General features: G+C 48.4%; 1 protein-coding gene across 5 annotated transcripts in view; it reads left to right on the top strand.

Annotated features, from left to right (window-relative positions):
- The first annotated feature begins 16,198 nt into the window (after positions 1 to 16,198).
- Positions 16,199 to 21,261, top strand: part of NEK1 (NIMA related kinase 1) — a 220,246-nt gene continuing 215,183 nt past the window's right edge. For all 5 annotated transcript variants that reach the window (XM_089684019.1, XM_089684022.1, XM_089684020.1 and 2 more), the window contains exon 1: positions 16,199 to 16,628. In XM_089684019.1, coding sequence (XP_089540145.1) covers positions 16,512 to 16,628 — 117 coding nt within the window. In that variant the 5' untranslated portion in view covers positions 16,199 to 16,511. The remainder of the gene's footprint in view (positions 16,629 to 21,261) is intronic.

Here is a 21,261-nt window from a genome sequence, read left to right as displayed (position 1 = left end):
TACACCTTGCTATAGGTGAAGACAATGTATGTACCTCCTGAAGCGTGATTGAAAAGCTGAACATGGGTTTTGGGGCTTTTTCTTGCATATCTGATTAAAGCTCCGTTTGCACAAGCATTTATCAATGCTAAAAATCCCAGCGGCAAGAATCTATTGATTCCTTCGGCTGGAATTCACTGCTGCATGTGGATAGCTGTGACTGCTGATTCTATACACTGCAATGACACGCTGTCGAGAGAATGCGGAGAATACAGCTGAATGCATTTTGTACCCAGTCTGTGAGATTTGGTGAGCGGCCTTCTCTTGTCAGGTTTGTAGTGGTGCTATGATCTTTCCATTTTGTTATAATGGAAGTCATAAATAATGGTATAAAGCAGTCCTTTAACTTATAGATGAGCCAAACACTATGTACTTTGAGTAAATAAGCCAGATTCAAGCGAACCTTCTGGTCCCATGTAAATGTACACTTTGAGTTTAATTGTTGCATTTAGAAGGAACATGCAAAGCCTATGCCCACTCCACCTGTCCAGAGTACCTCTGTTGCATCACTCCCAGTAACAGAATGAAGTCACCCCATGCACCTGGTGCAGACCTCATGTGTGCAGTTTGTTCCACTTGCTTCCCGTACCTGGTGTTGGTTCGGCTGAGGGCCTTCATGAGTTGGATCTGCTATGGGAAACAGACCGCTGAGGAGGGAGCCCCTGAAGCAACTCCTTCGCTACCGGACAACACCTCACCTAGCACAGGTACCATGCTTCATGACAGGCTACTTGTACTTAATACTAGTCTCTTGTTACTTGCAACTACTTGTTCAACTTGTTGAACCTGTGTTAACTCTTGCAGAGGCTGACTTCATACCCCAATGTACTTTAACTGAACCAAGCTTCAAGTGTCTAGGTACTATATACTGTATATATATTGTGACAGTAGGCAGGTGAAATCACCTGGTTGCGTCCTGGATGGACGATATATTTGTCCGAGATTCAGGGTTTATGGGGATTTGTACCACTAGAGGGAAGTGCTGAGTCCTTCAGCACTGAGATAATGAGCCCAGCTGAAGGTAGTGGGCTCATTAACACTTGTATAAAGCTTCCCAGAGTGCTTAGGGAGTTGCTCCACCCTGGAACCAGATCTGTGCCTGAACTGTCTGGGGAGCTGACCTGTTATCTGTGTGCAGAGAGACCAAAGCCTGTGTGGCTAACCTCCCAGTCCTAGCAACTAGGTATAGCAGCAGGCTGTACCTAGTGGGTAGCTAGGGAAAAGCTGTTGTTGCAGTAAGTAGCCAAGTTGGCCAGGATTTATTTTGATGTCTCTTTTTGTTTATCATTTTTTCTGTAAATATTGTAAATAAATTGCACCTGTTTGTTTTCACCTCCACTATTGTTGTGCTGTGCCTATCTTTTTGTGTTGTGCACCCATCCAGGGGGTCACACACACCCGCTGCCGAGCTAACCTTGTTACATATGGTGGAGGATGCGGGCAGTTGTGGTAACTAAAGGCCAGCATGGAGGAGACAATCAGACAGTTGGCTCTGGCAAATGCCAATCAACAACAGGCAAATGCCAATCAACAGCAGGCAAATGCAAGTTTCCAGCAGAGCATTGCAGCCCAGCAGAAGGCCTTGGAACAAGCAGAGGTCCGCCATAGGGAATTGCTGGTGCAACAGGACCAGAAATACCAGAAACAAATTGAGGCTGTTTTGAAGCAGCTCCAGCAGAGGCAGCAGACTGAGGCTGGTGATGATTCTGGTAAAACACCATCATTTTCTGTGGGTCGTTTATTGCCAAAAATGACTGGAGAGGATGATCCGGAGGTGTTTCTAACCACCTTTGAAAGGACTGCTGAAAGGGAAAAGTGGCCTAAAGAACAGTGGGCTGGATTGATGGCCCCATTATTAACTGGAGAATCGCAAAAAGCTTACTATGACCTGGAGCCGGACCAAGCCAAAAACTATGATGTGCTAAAAGTGGAAATTTTGGCCCGGTTGGGTGTTACCCTCGCTGTCCGTGCTCAGCGGGTACATAATTGGACTTTTCGGCTTGGGAAACCTCCCAGGTCACAGATGTATGATCTCATTCACCTGAGCAGGAAGTGGCTGCAGCCAGAGACTTTGACCGCCCCAAAAATTGTGGAACGTGTCGTCATGGATCGGTTCCTAAGGTCTCTGCCTAATACTATTCAAAAGTGGGTCAGCCATGGAGACCCAGAAACTGCAGACAAGCTGGTGGATCTAGTGGAGAGATACTTGGCTACTGAGAACCTGACCTCCTCTTCCAGAGACTCACGGACTTTCCACCCTAAGACCAGACCATCCCCAGCGGCGGGTAAGATGACTACAAGGGGTGAGGGTGGAGAGAGTGAGAGGGTGGGAGTATTACCCAATGTCTGGCAAGAGCGGCCAGGAAGGCCAAGGCCGCAAGAAGCGGTGAAAAAAATTATTTGTTACCGCTGCCGGCAAGAGGGACATATTGCAGCTAATTGCCCAGTGGTGGATGAGCCTATGCAGTGTGACTTTCTGAGCAATAGACGTCAGTCGCTGTTTGCGACAGTGGTATGCACGGCCAGCCTGGGCACTGAGAAACATTTGTGCAAAATGACTGTTAATGGAAATAATATTGTGGGGTTGCTGGATTCAGGTAGCTTGGTAACCTTGATAAGAGAGGAGATGGTCACTACAAAGGTCTCTGGGCATAAAAAGGTGGCAGTGATTTGTGTGCATGGGGACACTAGGGAGTATCCCGTGGCTACTGTGTTTTTTGAGACCCCCAAAGGTAACCTGTCTCATCAGGTAGGATTGGTACCTCATTTACCACATGATGCCATTGTGGGGAGGGATTTTCCAAAATTTTGGGAACTCTGGGATTGTTCTGACCCCCCCACTGTCTCCCCTGCAGACCAGGAAGGTGAATCCCAGAAAGCGTCTGAGTGTGGTGAGGTCTCTCCCAAGTTCCCCTTGTCGGTACTAGCTGGGGAGACCCGAGGAACTGGGGAGGAGCCCACCTCCTCAGATGAAAATCTGCCGGTTTTGGATTTCTCGGACTTAGAGGTGCATAGGGAAAATTTTGCCACCGAACAGCTGAAAGACCCCACGCTGATAAAAGCCCGGGAAAATGTAGTAAAAGTAGATGGCCAACTAGTGAGTCCTGAGAAAACTGCTGCTTATCCATACTTCCTTGTGGAAAGGGACCTACTCTATCGAGTTGCTCAGGGGGCAGAAGAAACCATTGAGCAACTGGTGGTGCCCAGACCTTACAGGAAGTTGGTGTTGGAGTTGGCCCATGGACACATCCTTGGGGGTCATTTGGGGGCGGAGAAAACACGGGAAAGAGTACTGCAGCGGTTCTATTGGCCTGGGGTCATTAAGGAGGTGGAAAATTACTGTTCCTCTTGCCCTGTGTGTCAGAAGTCGGCCCCTATGCCCCATTTCCGTAGTCCACTGGTACCTCTTCCCATCATTGAGGTCCCCTTTGAAAGGATTGCCATGGATTTGGTAGGTCCGCTGGTGAAATCCGCTAGGGGGCATCAGTACCTGTTGGTCATACTCGACTATGCCACCCGCTATCCAGAAGCAATTCCACTCCGAAATACCTCTGCCAAGACAATAGCTAAGGAGCTATTCCTCGTTTTCAGCCGAGTGGGTATTTCAAAGGAACTGCTGACGGACCAGGGAACCCCCTTTATGTCCCGGGTGATGAAAGAGCTCTGCAAACTGTTCAAGGTAAAACAGTTGCGCACCTCTGTGTATCATCCCCAAACTGACGGGTTGGTGGAAAGGTTCAACAAAACCCTGAAACAAATGCTAAGGAAGGTGGTAGATAAGGATGGAAAGGGTTGGGATTATTTAGTACCCTATTTGATGTTTGCCATCCGGGAGGTACCCCAGTCCTCCACAGGGTTTTCACCATTTGAGTTGCTCTATGGGAGACACCCAAGGGGGCTGTTAGATATCGCCAAGGAAACTTGGGAAAGTGAGAGTTCTCCCCACCGGAGTGTGATTGAGCACGTCGCCCAAATGCAAGATAGAATTGCCCAGGTCATGCCTATCGTAAAGGAACATTTGTCCCAAGCACAGTTAGCGCAGCAGAGGGTGTACAATCGGGGGGCCCGGACCAGGTCGTTTGCTGAAGGAGATAGAGTGCTAGTGCTAATCCCTACGGTTGAAAGCAAATTCCTGGCCAAATGGCATGGCCCATACGAGGTGATTGAGAAAGTGAGTGAGGTGAATTACAGGGTCAGACAACCAGGAAGGCGGAAACCGGAGCAGATCTACCACATCAATCTGCTAAAGGCCTGGAGGGACAGGGAATCCCTAGTTGCTGAGGGTTTGTCACCAGCACCATCTAACTGCTTGGTTCCGGAGGTTGGAATAGCAGTCACCTTGTCTACAATTCAAAAACAGGAGGCTAAAGAGTTTGTGCTCAGCAACACAGAGGTTTTTTCTGAGCTGCCGGGACAAACCTCGGGGGTGGAGCATGACATTATCACCCCACCGGGTGAAAGAGTAAAACTGAAACCCTATAGAATCCCAGAGGCTCGACGGGAGGCAATACGTGGGGAAGTACAGAGAATGCTAGATTTGGGGGTGATAGAGGAGTCCCAAAGTGACTGGTCCAGTCCCATAGTGTTGGTGCCCAAACCAGATGGGAGCTGGCGATTTTGTAACGACTTTCGACAGTTGAATAAAGTTACAAAATTTGACACCTACCCCATGCCAAGGATAGATGAACTAATCGACCGACTGGGAGCAGCCCGGTACATGACAACACTAGACTTGACGAAAGGTTATTGGCAAATTCCCCTAGCTAAGTCGGCAAAGGAGAAGACTGCATTTGTAACCCCAGAAGGGTCATTCCAGTATAAAAGAATGCCGTTCGGGTTACAGAATGCACCGGCCACCTTTCAGCGAAAAATGGATCAGATTCTTCGTCCCCATCAGAAGTATGCTGCAGCGTACTTGGACGGTGTGATTATCCATAGCGCAGACTGGGCCTCACATTTGCCAAAAGTTCAGGCTGTGCTAGACTCAATATGGAAAGCTGGGTTTATGGCCAACCCAAAGAAGTGTACGATTGGACAGGAGGAGGCCAAGTACCTGGGGTACACTATTGGGAGAGGGGTAATAAAACCTCAGATAAACAAAGTGGAAGCAATACAGAATTGGCCACGCCCAAATAACAAAAAGCAGGTACGGGCTTTTCTAGGAATTGCTGGCTACTATCGGCGATTCATTCCCCATTTTGCTTCTATGGCAGTACCCCTAACCAACCTGACAAAAGGGAAGGAGTCTGTCATGGTTAAGTGGTCCCCTGAGGCTGAAGCAGCCTTCCTGTCTTTAAAAAGGGCCTTATGTAGCCAGCCAGTCCTATACTCACCAGACTTCTCAAAAGACTTTGTGGTCCAGACAGATGCATCCAATGTTGGCTTAGGAGCAGTGCTGTCCCAGGTTTGGCAGGGGGAGGAACACCCGGTAATCTATCTCAGCCGAAAGCTAAAGTCTCACGAGGAAAATTACGCCACGATTGAGAAGGAGTGTTTAGCGGTAAAGTGGGCCCTAGATTCCCTTCGGTACTATCTGCTGGGCAGACATTTTGACCTGATCACAGATCACGCTCCCTTGAAATGGATGGCTCAAAATAAGGAGACCAATAGAAGGGTAAATAGGTGGTTTCTGGCCCTACAGGAATTTACCTTCACGGTGAAGCATCGCCCCGGTGTTCAGATGGGAAATGTGGATGCTTTATCCCGGGTACATGACTGCCTGGCTACTGGTGTTACAACCCCAAGGTTGAAACAAGAGGGGGGGGTATGTGACAGTAGGCAGGTGAAATCACCTGGTTGCGTCCTGGATGGACGATATATTTGTCCGAGATTCAGGGTTTATGGGGATTTGTACCACTAGAGGGAAGTGCTGAGTCCTTCAGCACTGAGATAATGAGCCCAGCTGAAGGTAGTGGGCTCATTAACACTTGTATAAAGCTTCCCAGAGTGCTTAGGGAGTTGCTCCACCCTGGAACCAGATCTGTGCCTGAACTGTCTGGGGAGCTGACTTGTTATCTGTGTGCAGAGAGACCAAAGCCTGTGTGGCTAACCTCCCAGTACTAGCAACTAGGTATAGCAGCAGGCTGTACCTAGTGGGTAGCTAGGGAAAAGCTGTTGTTGCAGTAAGTAGCCAAGTTGGCCAGGATTTATTTTGATGTCTCTTTTTGTTTATCATTTTTTCTGTAAATATTGTAAATAAATTGCACCTGTTTGTTTTCACCTCCACTATTGTTGTGCTGTGCCTATCTTTTTGTGTTGTGCACCCATCCAGGGGGTCACACACACCCGCTGCCGAGCTAACCTTGTTACAATATATATATTGCTCACAAAAATTAAAGGTAAACTTTGAAAACACATCAGATCTCAACGGGGAAGAATATCATGCTGGATATCTATACTTATATGGACTGGGTAATATGTTAGGAATGTAAGGATGCCCCATCATTTGATGGAAATTAAAATTATCAACCTACAGAGGACTGAATTCAAAGACATTCTAAAAATCAAAGTGAAAAAATTATGCAGCAGGCTAGTCCATTTTGCTGAAATTTAATTGCAGCAACTCAAAATGGTACTCAGTAGTTTGTATGGCCTCCACGTTCTTGTATGCATTCCTGACAACATCGGGGCATGTTCCTAATGAGACAACGGATTGTGTCCTTGGGTATTTCCTCCCAAATTTGGATCAGGGCATCACTGAGCTCCTGGACATTCTGAGGTACAACCTGGCATTGTCGGATGGATCGAAACATGAAATCCCAGAGGTGTTCTATTGGATTTAGGTCAGGCAAGCGTGGAGGCCATTCAATGGTAACAATTCTTTTATCCTCCAGGAACTGCCTTCATACTCTCGCCACATGAGGCGGGCATTGTTGTGTATCAGGAGGAACCCAGGACCCATTGCACCATCGTAGGGTCTGACAATGGGTCCAAGGATTTCATCCCGATACCTAATGGCAGTCAGGGTGCCATTGTCTAGCCTGTAGAGGTCTGTGCGTCCCTCCATGGATATGTTTCTGATTGTTTGGTCAGAGACATTTACACCAGTGGCCTGCTGGAGGTCATTTTGTAGGGCTCTGGCAGTGCTCATCCTGTTCCTCCTTGCACAAAGGTGCAGATACCGGTCATGCTGATGAGTTAAGGACCTTCTATTGCCCTATCCGGCTCTCCTAGAGTAACTGCCTGTCTCCTGGAATCTCCTACATGCTCTTGAGACTGTTCTGGGAGACACAGAAAACCTTCTGGCAATGGTATTGATGTGCCATCCTGGAGGAGTTGGACTACCTGTGCAACTTCTTTAGGGCCCAGGTATTGCCTCTTGCTACTAGTAGTGACACTGACCCTAGCCAAATGCAAAACTAGTGAAAAACAGTCAGAAAAAATGAGTAGGGAAAAAAATGTCAGTAGCCTCCACCTGTAAAACCATTCCTGTTTTGGAGGTCGTCTCATTGTTGCCCATCTAGTGCACCTGTTGTTAATTTCATTAACACCATGATGCTATACTCTGATTAAAAAGTGTTCCTATAATTATATATATATTATTGGATTTTCATGCAAAACATTCAAGGCAATGTCTGTACATCTTCAGACTGTGTTGCAGAATGTGGGACAGCTGGCAACCAGTGGTGGAACTACCAGGGTTACAAAGGGTGCACTTGCAACCGGGCCCCGGCATTCCACCATCATGGGGGGAGCACAAGACAGCAGGTAGAAGGCCTGCTGCAGAACAAGTGAAAGGATACTGCTGCAGGACTGTGATAAAGGGCCCTGTAATGGGATTAAAGGGCCCAGAGGGTGTGGGACAACTTCCTAATCCACCTGAAGATCCACACATATGTATATAATAGGTGTGGGTGTGGAGAATCTTCCAAGGCCTACCTGAAGGACCTGTGAGGGCTTGCTGCCTTCTACTGGTTGGGGGAATATCAGACACCCACTGTAAAAGTAACAAAAACATTCAGATTCACCCACTCTGTTTGTCCTGTTTACCATTATAATTGAAAGTAAAAGAAAAAGAAAATCCTACATTTTGTATTGTACCCAGAAAAGTAATAGAGGGGAAATCTTCCAATGGGGACACTAGTTCTTGTGACCTGGGGGTCCCCAAGAAATTCCCTTAATTTGCAAGGACTTCTCTCACTTCCTGTTTGGCTATGAGACAGGAAGTGAAAGCAAATCTCCGCAACGGAACACATATGGTGAAAAAAAAATCTGACAGGGGTGATAAACCTCTGTTACTCTATCCAAATGAAAAACAAATAGTTTTGCCTAAAATTCTACTTTAAGGGTGAAAGGGATATAATCAGTGTGATTCCGTGGATTTTAGGGTTCACATGGCTGCCATCACTACCATACACTACACAGTGTTTCTCAACCTTTTTTCAGTCAAGGCACCCTTTAAAATTATGGACAGCCTAGAGGCACTCCATTCTAAAATGTAGAAAACTATTCTAATAGTTTTAACTAATGCATCAACATCCACACATGTAGGACACCCAACGTTAGAGGTGGTTTATTCTTCCAAATCAAATACACTTTTACACTAAGGTTGCCACCTCGTCCCTTTAAAAGCGAACACATATTAACCATTTGACGGCCGGCCAATAGCCGTATGGCGTCTGGAACAATGCACTAGCTTTCCGGGAGGCCGCCATATGGCGTACTCCCACACATGCGCAGTTCGCGCGCTTGCAGAGCCGTGCAGCGGCGCGATCTGTCACTGGCCGTGTACCTCGGACATGGCCGATGACAGATCTGAGTATCGGCCCCGATTGCTGGTACCATGTGACCTACTGTGACCAATCACAGCAGGTCACATGACAGCTGTATACAATGGATAGCTTCATTCATGCCATTCATTGTATACTAGTGTCTAGCTGTGAATGGTCACAGCTAATCACATGCACATGTCATGTGATTAGCTGTGGCCAAATCACAGCTAAACACAAAAAAAATTTAAAAAATTAAAAAAAAAAAAAAAAACCCTGACTGAATCGATGTAATTCAGGTAAATGCTTGCTTATAGCAAAGTAATTCTTTGCTATGAACAAATTGTGTAAAAAAAAACTGATCACTTCCCCAAAGTAGTACAATGTTACTATGGTAGCATTGTACTACTTTGGACATAGTGAAATATAAAAAAAAAATCTTAAAAAAAGAAAAAAAATGTGATAAAAAATTTAAAATACTAAAAAAAATTAAATTAAAAAAAAAATATACATTTTTTTTTTTTCACACTGTCACCAGTCAGTGTCCCTGATCACCGCCATGCCAGTTATATGATGACGCTGTACTGCACTGGTGACAGTATGTAAAAAAAAAAATAGTGAAAATAATTTTTTTTATTTTTTCATTTTCCGAAAAATTATGACAAAAAAATACAACTTCAAAACACTCGCCATGCCTCTTATGAAGTACGTCGGACTGTCTACTTTGCAAAAAGGGGTCATTTGGGGGATATCTGTACTATTCTGACATTCTTGGACCTCAAGAAATTAGATTGGCTGTCAGTACTTCAGGATTGATCAATATTCAGATCTATACCATCTCTATAACTTTCCTACAAACTAAAAAATACATCCTAATTTGGGTTATTTTCACCAAAGACATGTAGCAGAATACATCTTGGCCTAAATTTATGAAGAACAATTATTTATTTGCAAACTTTTATAACAGAAACAAAGAAAAACGTGGGTTTTTTTTCAAAATTTTCGGTCTTTTTTTGTTAATTTAGCAAAAAATAAAAACCCCGTGGTGATTAAATACCACCAAAAGAAAGCTCTAGTTGTGTGAAGAAAATTATTAAATTTTAGCTTGGGTACAATGTTGTATGACCGCGCAATTGTCATTCAAAGTGTGAGAGCGCTGAAACCTGAAAAATGGCCTGGGCAGGAAGGGGGTAAAATGCCCAGTATTGAATTGGTTAATTACACAAGTTCTGAGGCTAATTTAATGCAGATAAGGCATTAACTGAGTTTAACTACCATCTTAATCAGCCACAGAACCTGCGTAATTATTATGTGTTCGGTTTTAAAGGGATGAGGTGGCAACCATATATCCTGATGGCTCCATGTCAGTATAGCTGGGTGAGGACCCACCCACTCCCTGTCTGATCAGGAGGTAACTGAATACATTTTTGACCCACCTCAGCCTAGGTATTCCTTTTTCTTCCTCGTGCAATCAGGAGAGATGGCGTCTCCCCTCCTAGCTGGCCTAATGGCTGTCTGTCTGTTCAGAATCGCTCTCAATGTTGGGTGCGATCCCTGTACTCTTTTGCTAACAGCAGTTTGACCAGGGAGCCCCGCTGCTGGTCCTCGGGGCGGCATCAGGCTTAGGTAAAGTACTGCTGGCTATGGGGTGTTACACCAGTGCGGGTTCCTTGGCGGCTGCTGGTAGGGCTAAAATCCTTCCATGGCGGCTGCTGGGGATGATGGCGGTGAATAGAGAGTTGTGGCCACTGCTAAGGGGAGAGGCACTGATCTCCCCACATCTTACCAGAGCTGCTCGGTCATTGTGTGTGTGGGCCAGTGTGGAACGTACGCTGCGACCCACTCTGAGCATGCACTGGACCGCTCGGCCAATCAGGAGAAGGGAGGCAGGGCCAGCCTTAAGTGAGCCAAAATTTAAAGATGCTTCTGGCTGAAGCATCTGGCTCCTATGAGATTGTGTGCTCCTGCAGCCTGCCTATGCCTGCTATTCCCTCTCTCTTATCCAGGTATGCTTTGCACCTGCAAGACTGTGCTCCTGTGGTTCTATCTGCTGTATTGCTCTGTCTCATGCTCTTGGTTTTCTCTTTTTACAGCAGTGATAACATACCTACCCTGTCGGAGATCGCTGGGCTCGGCACAGGCGCAGTACACCTCCCTGTACGCGGGCGCCGGGACTTGGCCGACCGCGGCAACCAGGTTCGCGCATGCGCAGTAGAGACCACGGGCGCGCGCCTGGCACCAATGACAGCGCAGGGCGGGATATTTAAACGGCCCTGAGCTGTCATTCAGTGCCTTTTGGTCTCTTGAATCCTGTGTACCTGTGAACCTGTTTAAAGTAAGTTGCTGACCCGGATTGTGCCCTGACCTTGCTGTTTTCTCCTGTTCTTGACCCTTGCTTGCCTGACCTCTCTCCTGAATGCCCCCTATTGGATCTGACCTGCTGTTGCTGACCTGGCGTGTGACCCGACTATTCTTTGCCCGCTGCTCTGTACCGCACCGTCCCCATAGTTACCGACCCGGCTTGTATGACCTTGCACTTGCTCAGCCATCCATCCGTCCCTCTCAACGGGGTCTCCAGACCTCCTCATACCTGGCTCTCTCCCGTGGGAGCCCCTGGCGAATACCCCTACCACTGACGAGTGTCCTCAGTAGTCACGACCTGGTCCTGGGGTACTCCAAGTCCATCCCCACCATCAGGGGCCCTGGTGAACAAGTACTCTGGGGCTTAGACTCCGTGCGCTGAGAACATCCGATCAGTGGAGTGCTAGTGGTACCGCCGGGCGGTCCCTTACATACCCCCTCTAAAGACCAGCATTCTCAAAGAAGGTAGGGGAAACGTCCCCAGATGCGCTTATTCTTTTTTGTTGTTTTTCGAGTCATTGACTAATTTTGTCTTGTCTCTGCTGATGATCAGAAAGAAGACGCTCAGAAAGGAGTAGGAGACGGTCATCTGCAAGGGAAGACCAACATTCCTGGAGAAGGACAGAGGCCTCGCGTTCCCGTTCACCCTCTAGGGGTCAGTACTCCCCATCACAATATGGCAGAGAGTCGCATCATGACCAACCCAGACCAGGAGGATGCTGGGCATGCCCTGGAAGAGCCATGCCAGGCAAGACAGCTTGTGAGACTTGCTTCAAAGAAGCAACCAAACACCAAGAACCGATAAGGTAGAGATGGTATCTCTAATGAAGCAGGCATTTTAGGAGATGCAAAGGGCGTTTGCATCGCAGTTGCAGGCTTCAGCCAGTCCAGTTCCATCCACCTCGCACTCCTTGTCTCTGCAGATTCCGCCAGCTAGTCAGGTGATTCCAGAGCCCCAGGAACCTTTGGCCTCAGACACTGCTTCCTCGTAGGAGGATGAGGGCCGTTATGACGATTTTGATTTTGCCTTGGTCCAGCCTTTCGTGAAAGATATTAGGCAGGCTTTGCTTTGGGAAGACACTGGGCAAGAACCACAGAAGAAGCAGAGGAAGTTTTTCAGGAACATGAAAAAGGAGGGAGTGAATTTCCCATTCATGAACATAATTACTGATGAGTGGAACCAAGCGGATAAAAGAATCACTTTTAAGAATCGTTTCGCAAAGCTATACCCCTTCAAGTCTGAGAGTTTGGAGGAGCCTTCGGTGGTGGACGCAGAACTTATGCACCTCGCTAGACATGTAACCCTTCTGCTAAATGACACCGTGACATTCAGGGATGTGTTGGATAGAAGAGTGGATGTGGATCTTGAAAAGATTTACACACTTGCTGGTGGGGTGTGTAAACCTTCTATGGCTTTGGCGGCAAATTAAAGGCCATGGAGTCCTGGGTTCAGAAGTCAGAAGTGGCAGTGGGAAGTGACCTGAGCAAAGCCGAGGTCTTGGCCTCCTTTGACAATTTGAAGCTAACAGCTTCTTTTATGGCAGAGGCATCCAATGACCTAATTAAGATGTTGGCCAGGATCATACTTAATGCAGTAACAGCCAGAAGAGCCCTATGGCTCAGGTCCTGGGTGGCAGACCCAGCCTCCAAACAAGGATGGTGTAAGATACCATTTGAAGAGCAGTCCCTGTTTGGAAATAAATTAGACACTGTTATCGCAAAAGCCATAGGGGGAAAGTCAGGGTTTAGTCCTCAAGAACAGAGGCTGCTTTGCAGAAGAGGTGCAGCATACAAACATTCGCCAAGGAGCTAGAGATGCTAAGTCTTACAGGCCAGGGAGAGAATTTTGTCGTCAATGGTCCAACACGGCTGTGAACTGCAAGTCAAAGTGGCCAACTTCGTTTCTAGGACAGGAGTCCCAGAAGTCTTTTTGACTATCTGCCAGCTCACACTTGTCGCGTGGGAGCCAGATTATTCAAGTTCCATCAGCTGTGGGCACAAGAGGTAAAAGAGCCTTGGATAATTTCCACAATCCAATTCGGCCATGCTTGGAATTTCCTGAGGCATCCTTGCAGAATCTTTGTCCCGACAAAATTACCTTTGGCAAGAGAAAAGCAGGATCTTTTATGGGAATACACAGAAACCCTCCTCAACCAGGAAGTGATAGTTGCAGTACCCCAGCAAGAATGTTTTTCTGAAATCTATTCGCCTCTATTTCTAGTGCAGAAAAATTCGGGAGCATGGAGACCGGTGATAGACCTCAGGAGGCTGAACATGTATATCAAGAAATACAGATTCAAAATGGAATCTCTCCAGACAATTATGAAAATCATTTAGCCAGGGGATTGGCTTCTATCAGTGGACCTCGTGGACGTGTATTTCCATGTACCAGTAGCTCCAGTCTGCCAGAAATTTCTACGGTTTGCGGTGGGGCAGCTCCACTACCAGTTTGTATGCCTACCCTTTGCCCTTTGGGCTGACCACATCACCCAGAGTATTCACGAAGATTCTTCTGGCCCTAGTGACATACCTGAGGTCACAGGGAGTGCAAATATATCACTACTTGGACGACATTCTGCTCCTGAATCAAGACAAAGAGAGACACTTTTGTCACACCGGAAGTTAACCATGGAGACACTGGAGAACTTCGGATGGTTAATCAACCGGGAGAAAAGTCACATTGTGCCAACCCAGAACCTTGTGTACTTAGGCGCAGAAGTGAACACTCGGGCAACATCAGTGGCATTACCGGAGGAAAAGATGTCATGCATCCTGAACACGATGTCAATAGCCCAGAAGAGGCTCTACTTTCCTGCAATAGAATGTATGCGGCTGTTAGAAATTATGACCTTGGCTATTCCGAGGGTCATATTGGCACAATGGAATTCATGTCCCCTTCAGGTGGGGCTCTTAGAACAATGGAGATTGGAGGATCTTGGGCAGAAGATACTAATCACTTCCTAGATGAGAATGAGCCTGGAATGGTGGTCGATACGGCAGAATCTCCTACAATGTCATTCGTTACTTGCTATACAGTGGCAGGTGGTCCAATCGGATTCCAGCAAACCGGGCTGGGGAGCCCTGTGCAGAGTTTGGACAACGAGTGGGTCCTTACACCGCAGGTTTTCAGAGCCTAGTAGCATGGGCCTTTCTGCCAGAGATAGACCTGTTTGCTTCCCTGGATAATACCAAACTACCTCATTTTTTCTCCAGGATTAGTTACCCACAAGCTATGGGGTTGGATGTGTTGACATTGGCATGGAATTTGATGACTGTGTACACCTTCCCTCCAATTCCAGTGATTCTCAGCTTGCTGTGCAGAATACACCAGAGAGGGAGAGGGTGATGGTTCTGTCAGTAATACTGGATTGGCCAAAGAGACCCTGGTACCTGCTACTCAGTTCATTGAACATCAGAGAACCATACCTTCTGCCAGCGACACCAGATCTGCTAATGCAGGGGCCCATTCAGCACCCCTTCCCGGAGAAACTCAGGCTGACGGCCAGTGTCTTGAATGGCAAAGGCTGATCGATCTAGGATGCTTAGCTAAGGTCACAAATATCTTAATGAGAGTCAGAAAGGACAGCACCAACACAGCCTATAGCAGAATATAGAGCAAGTTCATGGAATTTGCAAACAGGCACAGCTTTGTGCCAGATACCCCAAGAGTCTGCCACTTATTGGAATTCCTCCAAGCGGGGCTGGTTATGGGTCTGTCTGTGAGTACTCTGAAGGCTCACATTTCTGCCCTCTCGTCTTTTACAGGTACCCTATGGGCATCGGACTCTTTAGTGGTTCAGTTCTTTAAGGCAGCTATCTGCCAAAGACCACCCAAGCCTCTGATTTTCACAAAATGGGACTTGCCTCTGGTTTTGGACTTCCTCTCATCAGACACCTTCAGTCATTCTGTCTCACTATGGGATCTTACTCTGAAAACAGCGTTTCTCGTGGTGATAACATCAGCCAGCAGAGTCTCAGAACTAGCAGCCTTAGGGTTTAAAGAACCCTTTCTTTCATTTTTTCTGAATAGGGTCATGCTTAGACCAATGCTAGGATTCATACCCAAAGTTGCCTCCAGGTTTCACATAACAAAAGATATTACACTCCCGAAGCTTCTTTCGGAAAATTCCCAGGACCAAAGTCCACTGGAAGTTGGACATTCATTGAGAGACTATGCGGTCACTACTTGCAAGCTCAGGAAGTCAGATCATCTTTTCACCATCCCTAACGGTGCACGGAAAGGCTTGAGAGCTTCTAGTAGAGTAATCGCTACATGGCTGGTCAAGACCATCTCTTTAGCTTACAGAACGAGAGGGTTGCCTGTGCCTGAGGAGGTCACAGCACATTCCACTAGAGGGGTTTCAATCTCGTGGGCTGAGTGCTCCTGGAACAATCTGCATGGCAGCTACATGGTCTTCTGTTCCTACCTTCATGACTCGTTATTGTATAGAACCTGTGGGTTTGTCTACTGCTGATTTTGGCAGGGGTGTCTTGGCCTCTGCGTCCAGTCAAAATTAAATTGGTTTTGCATTGCTCTCCCATGTGTGGCTAGTTAAATCCCAGCTGTGCTGACATGGAGCCGACAGGAAAACAGAAAAATGAATTACAATACTTACCGTAATTTCCCTTTCCTGATGAGCTCCATGGCAGCACAAATCCTGCCCAGTTTAGTAGTACAAGTTACGGAACGCCCAGACTGAGGTGGGTCAAAAATTGAGTTACGTCAGGCAGGGGGTGGGCAGGGCCTCACCCAACTGTGCTGCCATGGCGCTTGTCAGGAAAGGAAAATTACGGTATTTAAATTCAATTTTCTGTTTTTGCACACTGATACTGACTAGTATTCCATTGTTTCTCTTCTCCCTAAGTTTTATCTCCATCCCTCAGCTAAAGTGACCCCAGCGCTGACAGAGAGAGGCGGGGGAGGGTCAAACAAGGATGCTGTGCAGATGACCAATGTCCTCCTTATCAACTGATATGATTGGTTGTTGGTATGCTGGCAGCTAGCAGGTCTTACAATGCTGACAATGAAAACCTGTGGCTTTGTGTAGCTAAAAGGCAGGCTTGATTCACCTCTGATTTGTATAGAATTTTTGGGTAATGTTTAGGCATTTTGCCAAGGCACCCCTGAAGAAACCTCAAGGAATGGGTGCCTGGGCACCCTGGATGAAAAAGGCTGCACTACTACGCTAACAATAAATCCAGGAACAAACATGGCAGCCCAAGTATCACTGCCTCCGCCCTGCAAGCGTCTCCGCTGTCACGGACGTCCTGTGTGCGCCACAGGCTGGCATCTTGCTGCCCAGCAACCAGTAACATCACACAGCGGGCCGGCGGTATATTCCGCCCGAAGAGCTCCAGCCGCTCCATGCTCTGCTAGACAGTCATGCGGTAACCCCGCCCACCATGAACAAGTACATCAGAGTCAGTAAGATCGGGGAGGGCTCCTTCGGTAAAGCTATCCTGGTGAAAGCCAAGGAAGATGGGAGGCAGTATGTCATCAAGGAGATCAGCATCTCTAAGGTGGGTCTGCCCGGCTCCCTGCCTATTCCCTGCATGGGAAACTTTACTTCCGGTGACAGCGGGCTGAGTGCGGCATATGGGGGTCTGTGTACTACATAGAGGGGGGACTGTCCAGTACATTGCGGGGGCACGTCACAGCCATGTGTACTACATAGAGGGGGGACAGCACAGCCATGTGTACTGCATAGAGAGGGGACATCACAGCCATGTGTACTACATTCGGGGGACATCACAGCCATGTGTACTACATTCAGGGGGGACATCACAGCCATGTGTACTACATTCAGGGGGGACATCACAGCCATGTGTACTACATTCAGGGGGGACATCACAGCCATGTGTACTACATTCAGGGGGGACATCACAACCATGTGTACTACATTCAGGGGGGACATCACAGCCATGTGTACTACATTCAGGGGGGACATCACAACCATGTGTACTACATTCAGGGGGGGACATCACAGCCATGTGTACTACATTCAGGGGGGACATCACAGCCATGTGTACTACATTCAGGGGGGACATCACAGCCATGTGTACTACATTCAGGGGGGACATCACAGCCATGTGTACTACATTCAGGGGGGACATCACAGCCATGTGTACTACATTCAGGGGGGACATCACAGCCATGTGTACTACATTCAGGGGGGACATCACAGCCATGTGTACTACATTCAGGGGGGACATCACAGCCATGTGTACTACATTCAGGGGGGACATCACAGCCATGTGTACTACATTCAGGGGGGACATCACAGCCATGTGTACTACATTCAGGGGGGACATCACAGCCATGTGTACTACATTCAGGGGGGACATCACAGCCATGTGTACTACATTCAGGGGGGACATCACAGCCATGTGTACTACATAGAGGGGGACATCACAGCCATGTGTACTACATTCAGGGGGGACATCACAGCCATGTGTACTACATTCAGGGGGGACATCACAGCCATGTGTACTACATTCAGGGGGGACATCACAGCCATGTGTACTACATTCAGGGGGGACATCACAACCATGTGTACTACATTCAGGGGGGACATCACAGCCATGTGTACTACATTCAGGGGGGACATCACAGCCATGTGTACTACATTCAGGGGGGACATCACAGCCATGTGTACTACATAGAGGGGGACATCACAGCCATGTGTACTACATTCAGGGGGGACATCACAGCCATGTGTACTACATTCAGGGGGGACATCACAGCCATGTGTACTACATTCAGGGGGGACATCACAGCCATGTGTACTACATAGAGGGGGACATCACAGCCATGTGTACTACATTCAGGGGGGACATCACAGCCATGTGTACTACATTCAGGGGGGACATCACAGCCATGTGTACTACATTCAGGGGGGACATCACAGCCATGTGTACTACATTCAGGGGGGACATCACAGCCATGTGTACTACATAGAGGGGGACATCACAGCCATGTGTACTACATTCAGGGGGGACATCACAGCCATGTGTACTACATTCAGGGGGGACATCACAGCCATGTGTACTACATTCAGGGGGGACATCACAGCCATGTGTACTACATTCAGGGGGGACATCACAGCCATGTGTACTACATTCAGGGGGGACATCACAGCCATGTGTACTACATTCAGGGGGGACATCACAGCCATGTGTACTACATTCAGGGGGGACATCACAGGACATCACAGCCATGTGTACTACATTCAGGGGGGACATCACAGCCATGTGTACTACATTCAGGGGGGACATCACAGCCATGTGTACTACATAGAGGCGGGACATCACAGCCATGTGTACTACATTCAGGGGGGACATCACAGCCATGTGTACTACATTCAGGGGGGACATCACAGCCATGTGTACTACATTCAGGGGGGACATCACAGCCATGTGTACTACATTCAGGGGGGACATCACAGCCATGTGTACTACATTCAGGGGGGACATCACAGCCATGTGTACTACATTCAGGGGGGACATCACAGCCATGTGTACTACATTCAGGGGGGACATCACAGCCATGTGTACTACATAGAGGGGGACATCACAGCCATGTGTACTACATTCAGGGGGGACATCACAGCCATGTGTACTACATTCAGGGGGGACATCACAGCCATGTGTACTACATAGAGGGGGACATCACAGCCATGTGTACTACATTCAGGGGGGACATCACAGCCATGTGTACTACATTCAGGGGGGACATCACAGCCATGTGTACTACATTCAGGGGGGACATCACAGCCATGTGTACTACATTCAGGGGGGACATCACAGCCATGTGTACTACATTCAGGGGGGACATCACAGCCATGTGTACTACATAGAGGGGGACATCACAGCCATGTGTACTACATTCAGGGGGGACATCACAGCCATGTGTACTACATTCAGGGGGGACATCACAGCCATGTGTACTACATTCAGGGGGGACATCACAGCCATGTGTACTACATTCAGGGGGGACATCACAGCCATGTGTACTACATTCAGGGGGGACATCACAGCCATGTGTACTACATTCAGGGGGGACATCACAGCCATGTGTACTACATTCAGGGGGGACATCACAGCCATGTGTACTACATTCAGGGGGGACATCACAGCCATGTGTACTACATTCAGGGGGGACATCACAGGACATCACAGCCATGTGTACTACATTCAGGGGGGACATCACAGCCATGTGTACTACATTCAGGGGGGACATCACAGCCATGTGTACTACATTCAGGGGGGACATCACAGCCATGTGTACTACATAGAGGCGGGACATCACAGCCATGTGTACTACATTCAGGGGGGACATCACAGCCATGTGTACTACATTCAGGGGGGACATCACAGCCATGTGTACTACATTCAGGGGGGACATCACAGCCATGTGTACTACATTCAGGGGGGACATCACAGCCATGTGTACTACATAGAGGGGGACATCACAGCCATGTGTACTACATTCAGGGGGGACATCACAACCATGTGTACTACATTCAGGGGGGACATCACAGCCATGTGTACTACATTCAGGGGGGACATCACAGCCATGTGTACTACATTCAGGGGGGACATCACAGGACATCACAGCCATGTGTACTACATTCAGGGGGGACATCACAGCCATGTGTACTACATTCAGGGGGGACGTCACAGCCATGTGTACTACATTCAGGGGGGACGTCACAGCCATGTGTACTACATAGAGGGGGCACGTCACAGCCATGTGTACTACATTCAGGGGGCACGTCACAGCCATGTGTACTACATTCAGGGGGCACGTCACAGCCATGTGTACTACATTCAGGGGGGACGTCACAGCCATGTGTACTACATTCAGGGGGGACGTCACAGCCATGTGTACTACATTCAGGGGGGACGTCACAGCCATGTGTACTACATTCAGGGGGGACGTCACAGCCATGTGTACTACATTCAGGGGGGACGTCACAGCCATGTGTACTACATTCAGGGGGGACGTCACAGCCATGTGTACTACATTCAGGGGGGACGTCACAGCCATGTGTACTACATTCAGGGGGGACATCACAGCCATGTGTACTACATTCAGGGGGGACATCACAGCCATGTGTACTACATTCAGGGGGGACATCACAGCCATGTGTACTACATTCAGGGGGGACATCACAGCCATGTGTACTACATTCAGGGGGGACATCACAGCCATGTGTACTACATAGAGGCGGGACATCACAGCCATGTGTACTACATTCAGGGGGGACATCACATCCATGTGTACTACATTCAGGGGGAACATCACATCCATGTGTACTACATTCAGCGGGAACATCACATCCATGTGTACTACATTCAGGGGGGGACATCACAGCCATGTGTACTACATTCAGGGGGGGACATCACAGCCATGTGTACTACATTCAGGGGGGGACATCACAGCCATGTGTACTACATTCAGGGGGGGACATCACAGCCATGTGTACTACATTCAGGGGGGGACATCACAGCCATGTGTACTACATAGAGGGGGACATCACAGCCATGTGTACTACATTCAGGGGGGGACATCACAGCCATGTGTACTACATAGAGGGGGACATCACAGCCATGTGTACTACATTCGGGGGGTGGCACAGCCGTGTATACTACATTCAGGAGGACATCACAGCCATGTGTACTACATTCAGGGGGGCAGCCAGCCGTGTGTGGTACATTCAGGGGGGCAGCCCGGCCGTGTGTGGTACATTCAGGGGGGCAGCCCGGCCGTGTGTGGTACATTCAGGGGGGCAGCCCGGCCGTGTGTGGTACATTCAGGGGGACATCCCGGCCGTGTGTGCTACATTCAGGGGGACATCCCGGCCGTGTGTGCTACATTCAGGGGGACATCCCGGCCGTGTGTGCTACATTCAGGGGGACATCCCGGCCGTGTGTGCTACATTCAGGGGGACTGCCCGGCCGTGTGTGCTACATTCAGGGGGACTGCCCGGCCGTGTGTGCTACATTCAGGGGGGCGGCGCGGCCGTGTGTAGTACCATTCGGGGGGCGGCACGGTCGTGTGTAGTACCATTCAGGGGGGCGGCGCGGTCGTGTGTAGCACATTCGTGGGTGCTGCAGCCATCAGAGGGCAGTGTGATCTATGTGTTATCGC

This window comes from Staurois parvus, unplaced genomic scaffold (assembly GCF_062004578.1).
Source record: "Staurois parvus isolate SC_StPar_1 unplaced genomic scaffold, SC_StPar_1.0 ptg000334l, whole genome shotgun sequence".
Classification (NCBI taxonomy): Eukaryota; Metazoa; Chordata; class Amphibia; order Anura; family Ranidae; genus Staurois; species Staurois parvus.
Note: the sequence above shows the minus strand (reverse complement) of the source record. Positions and strands in the feature narration are given on the sequence as shown.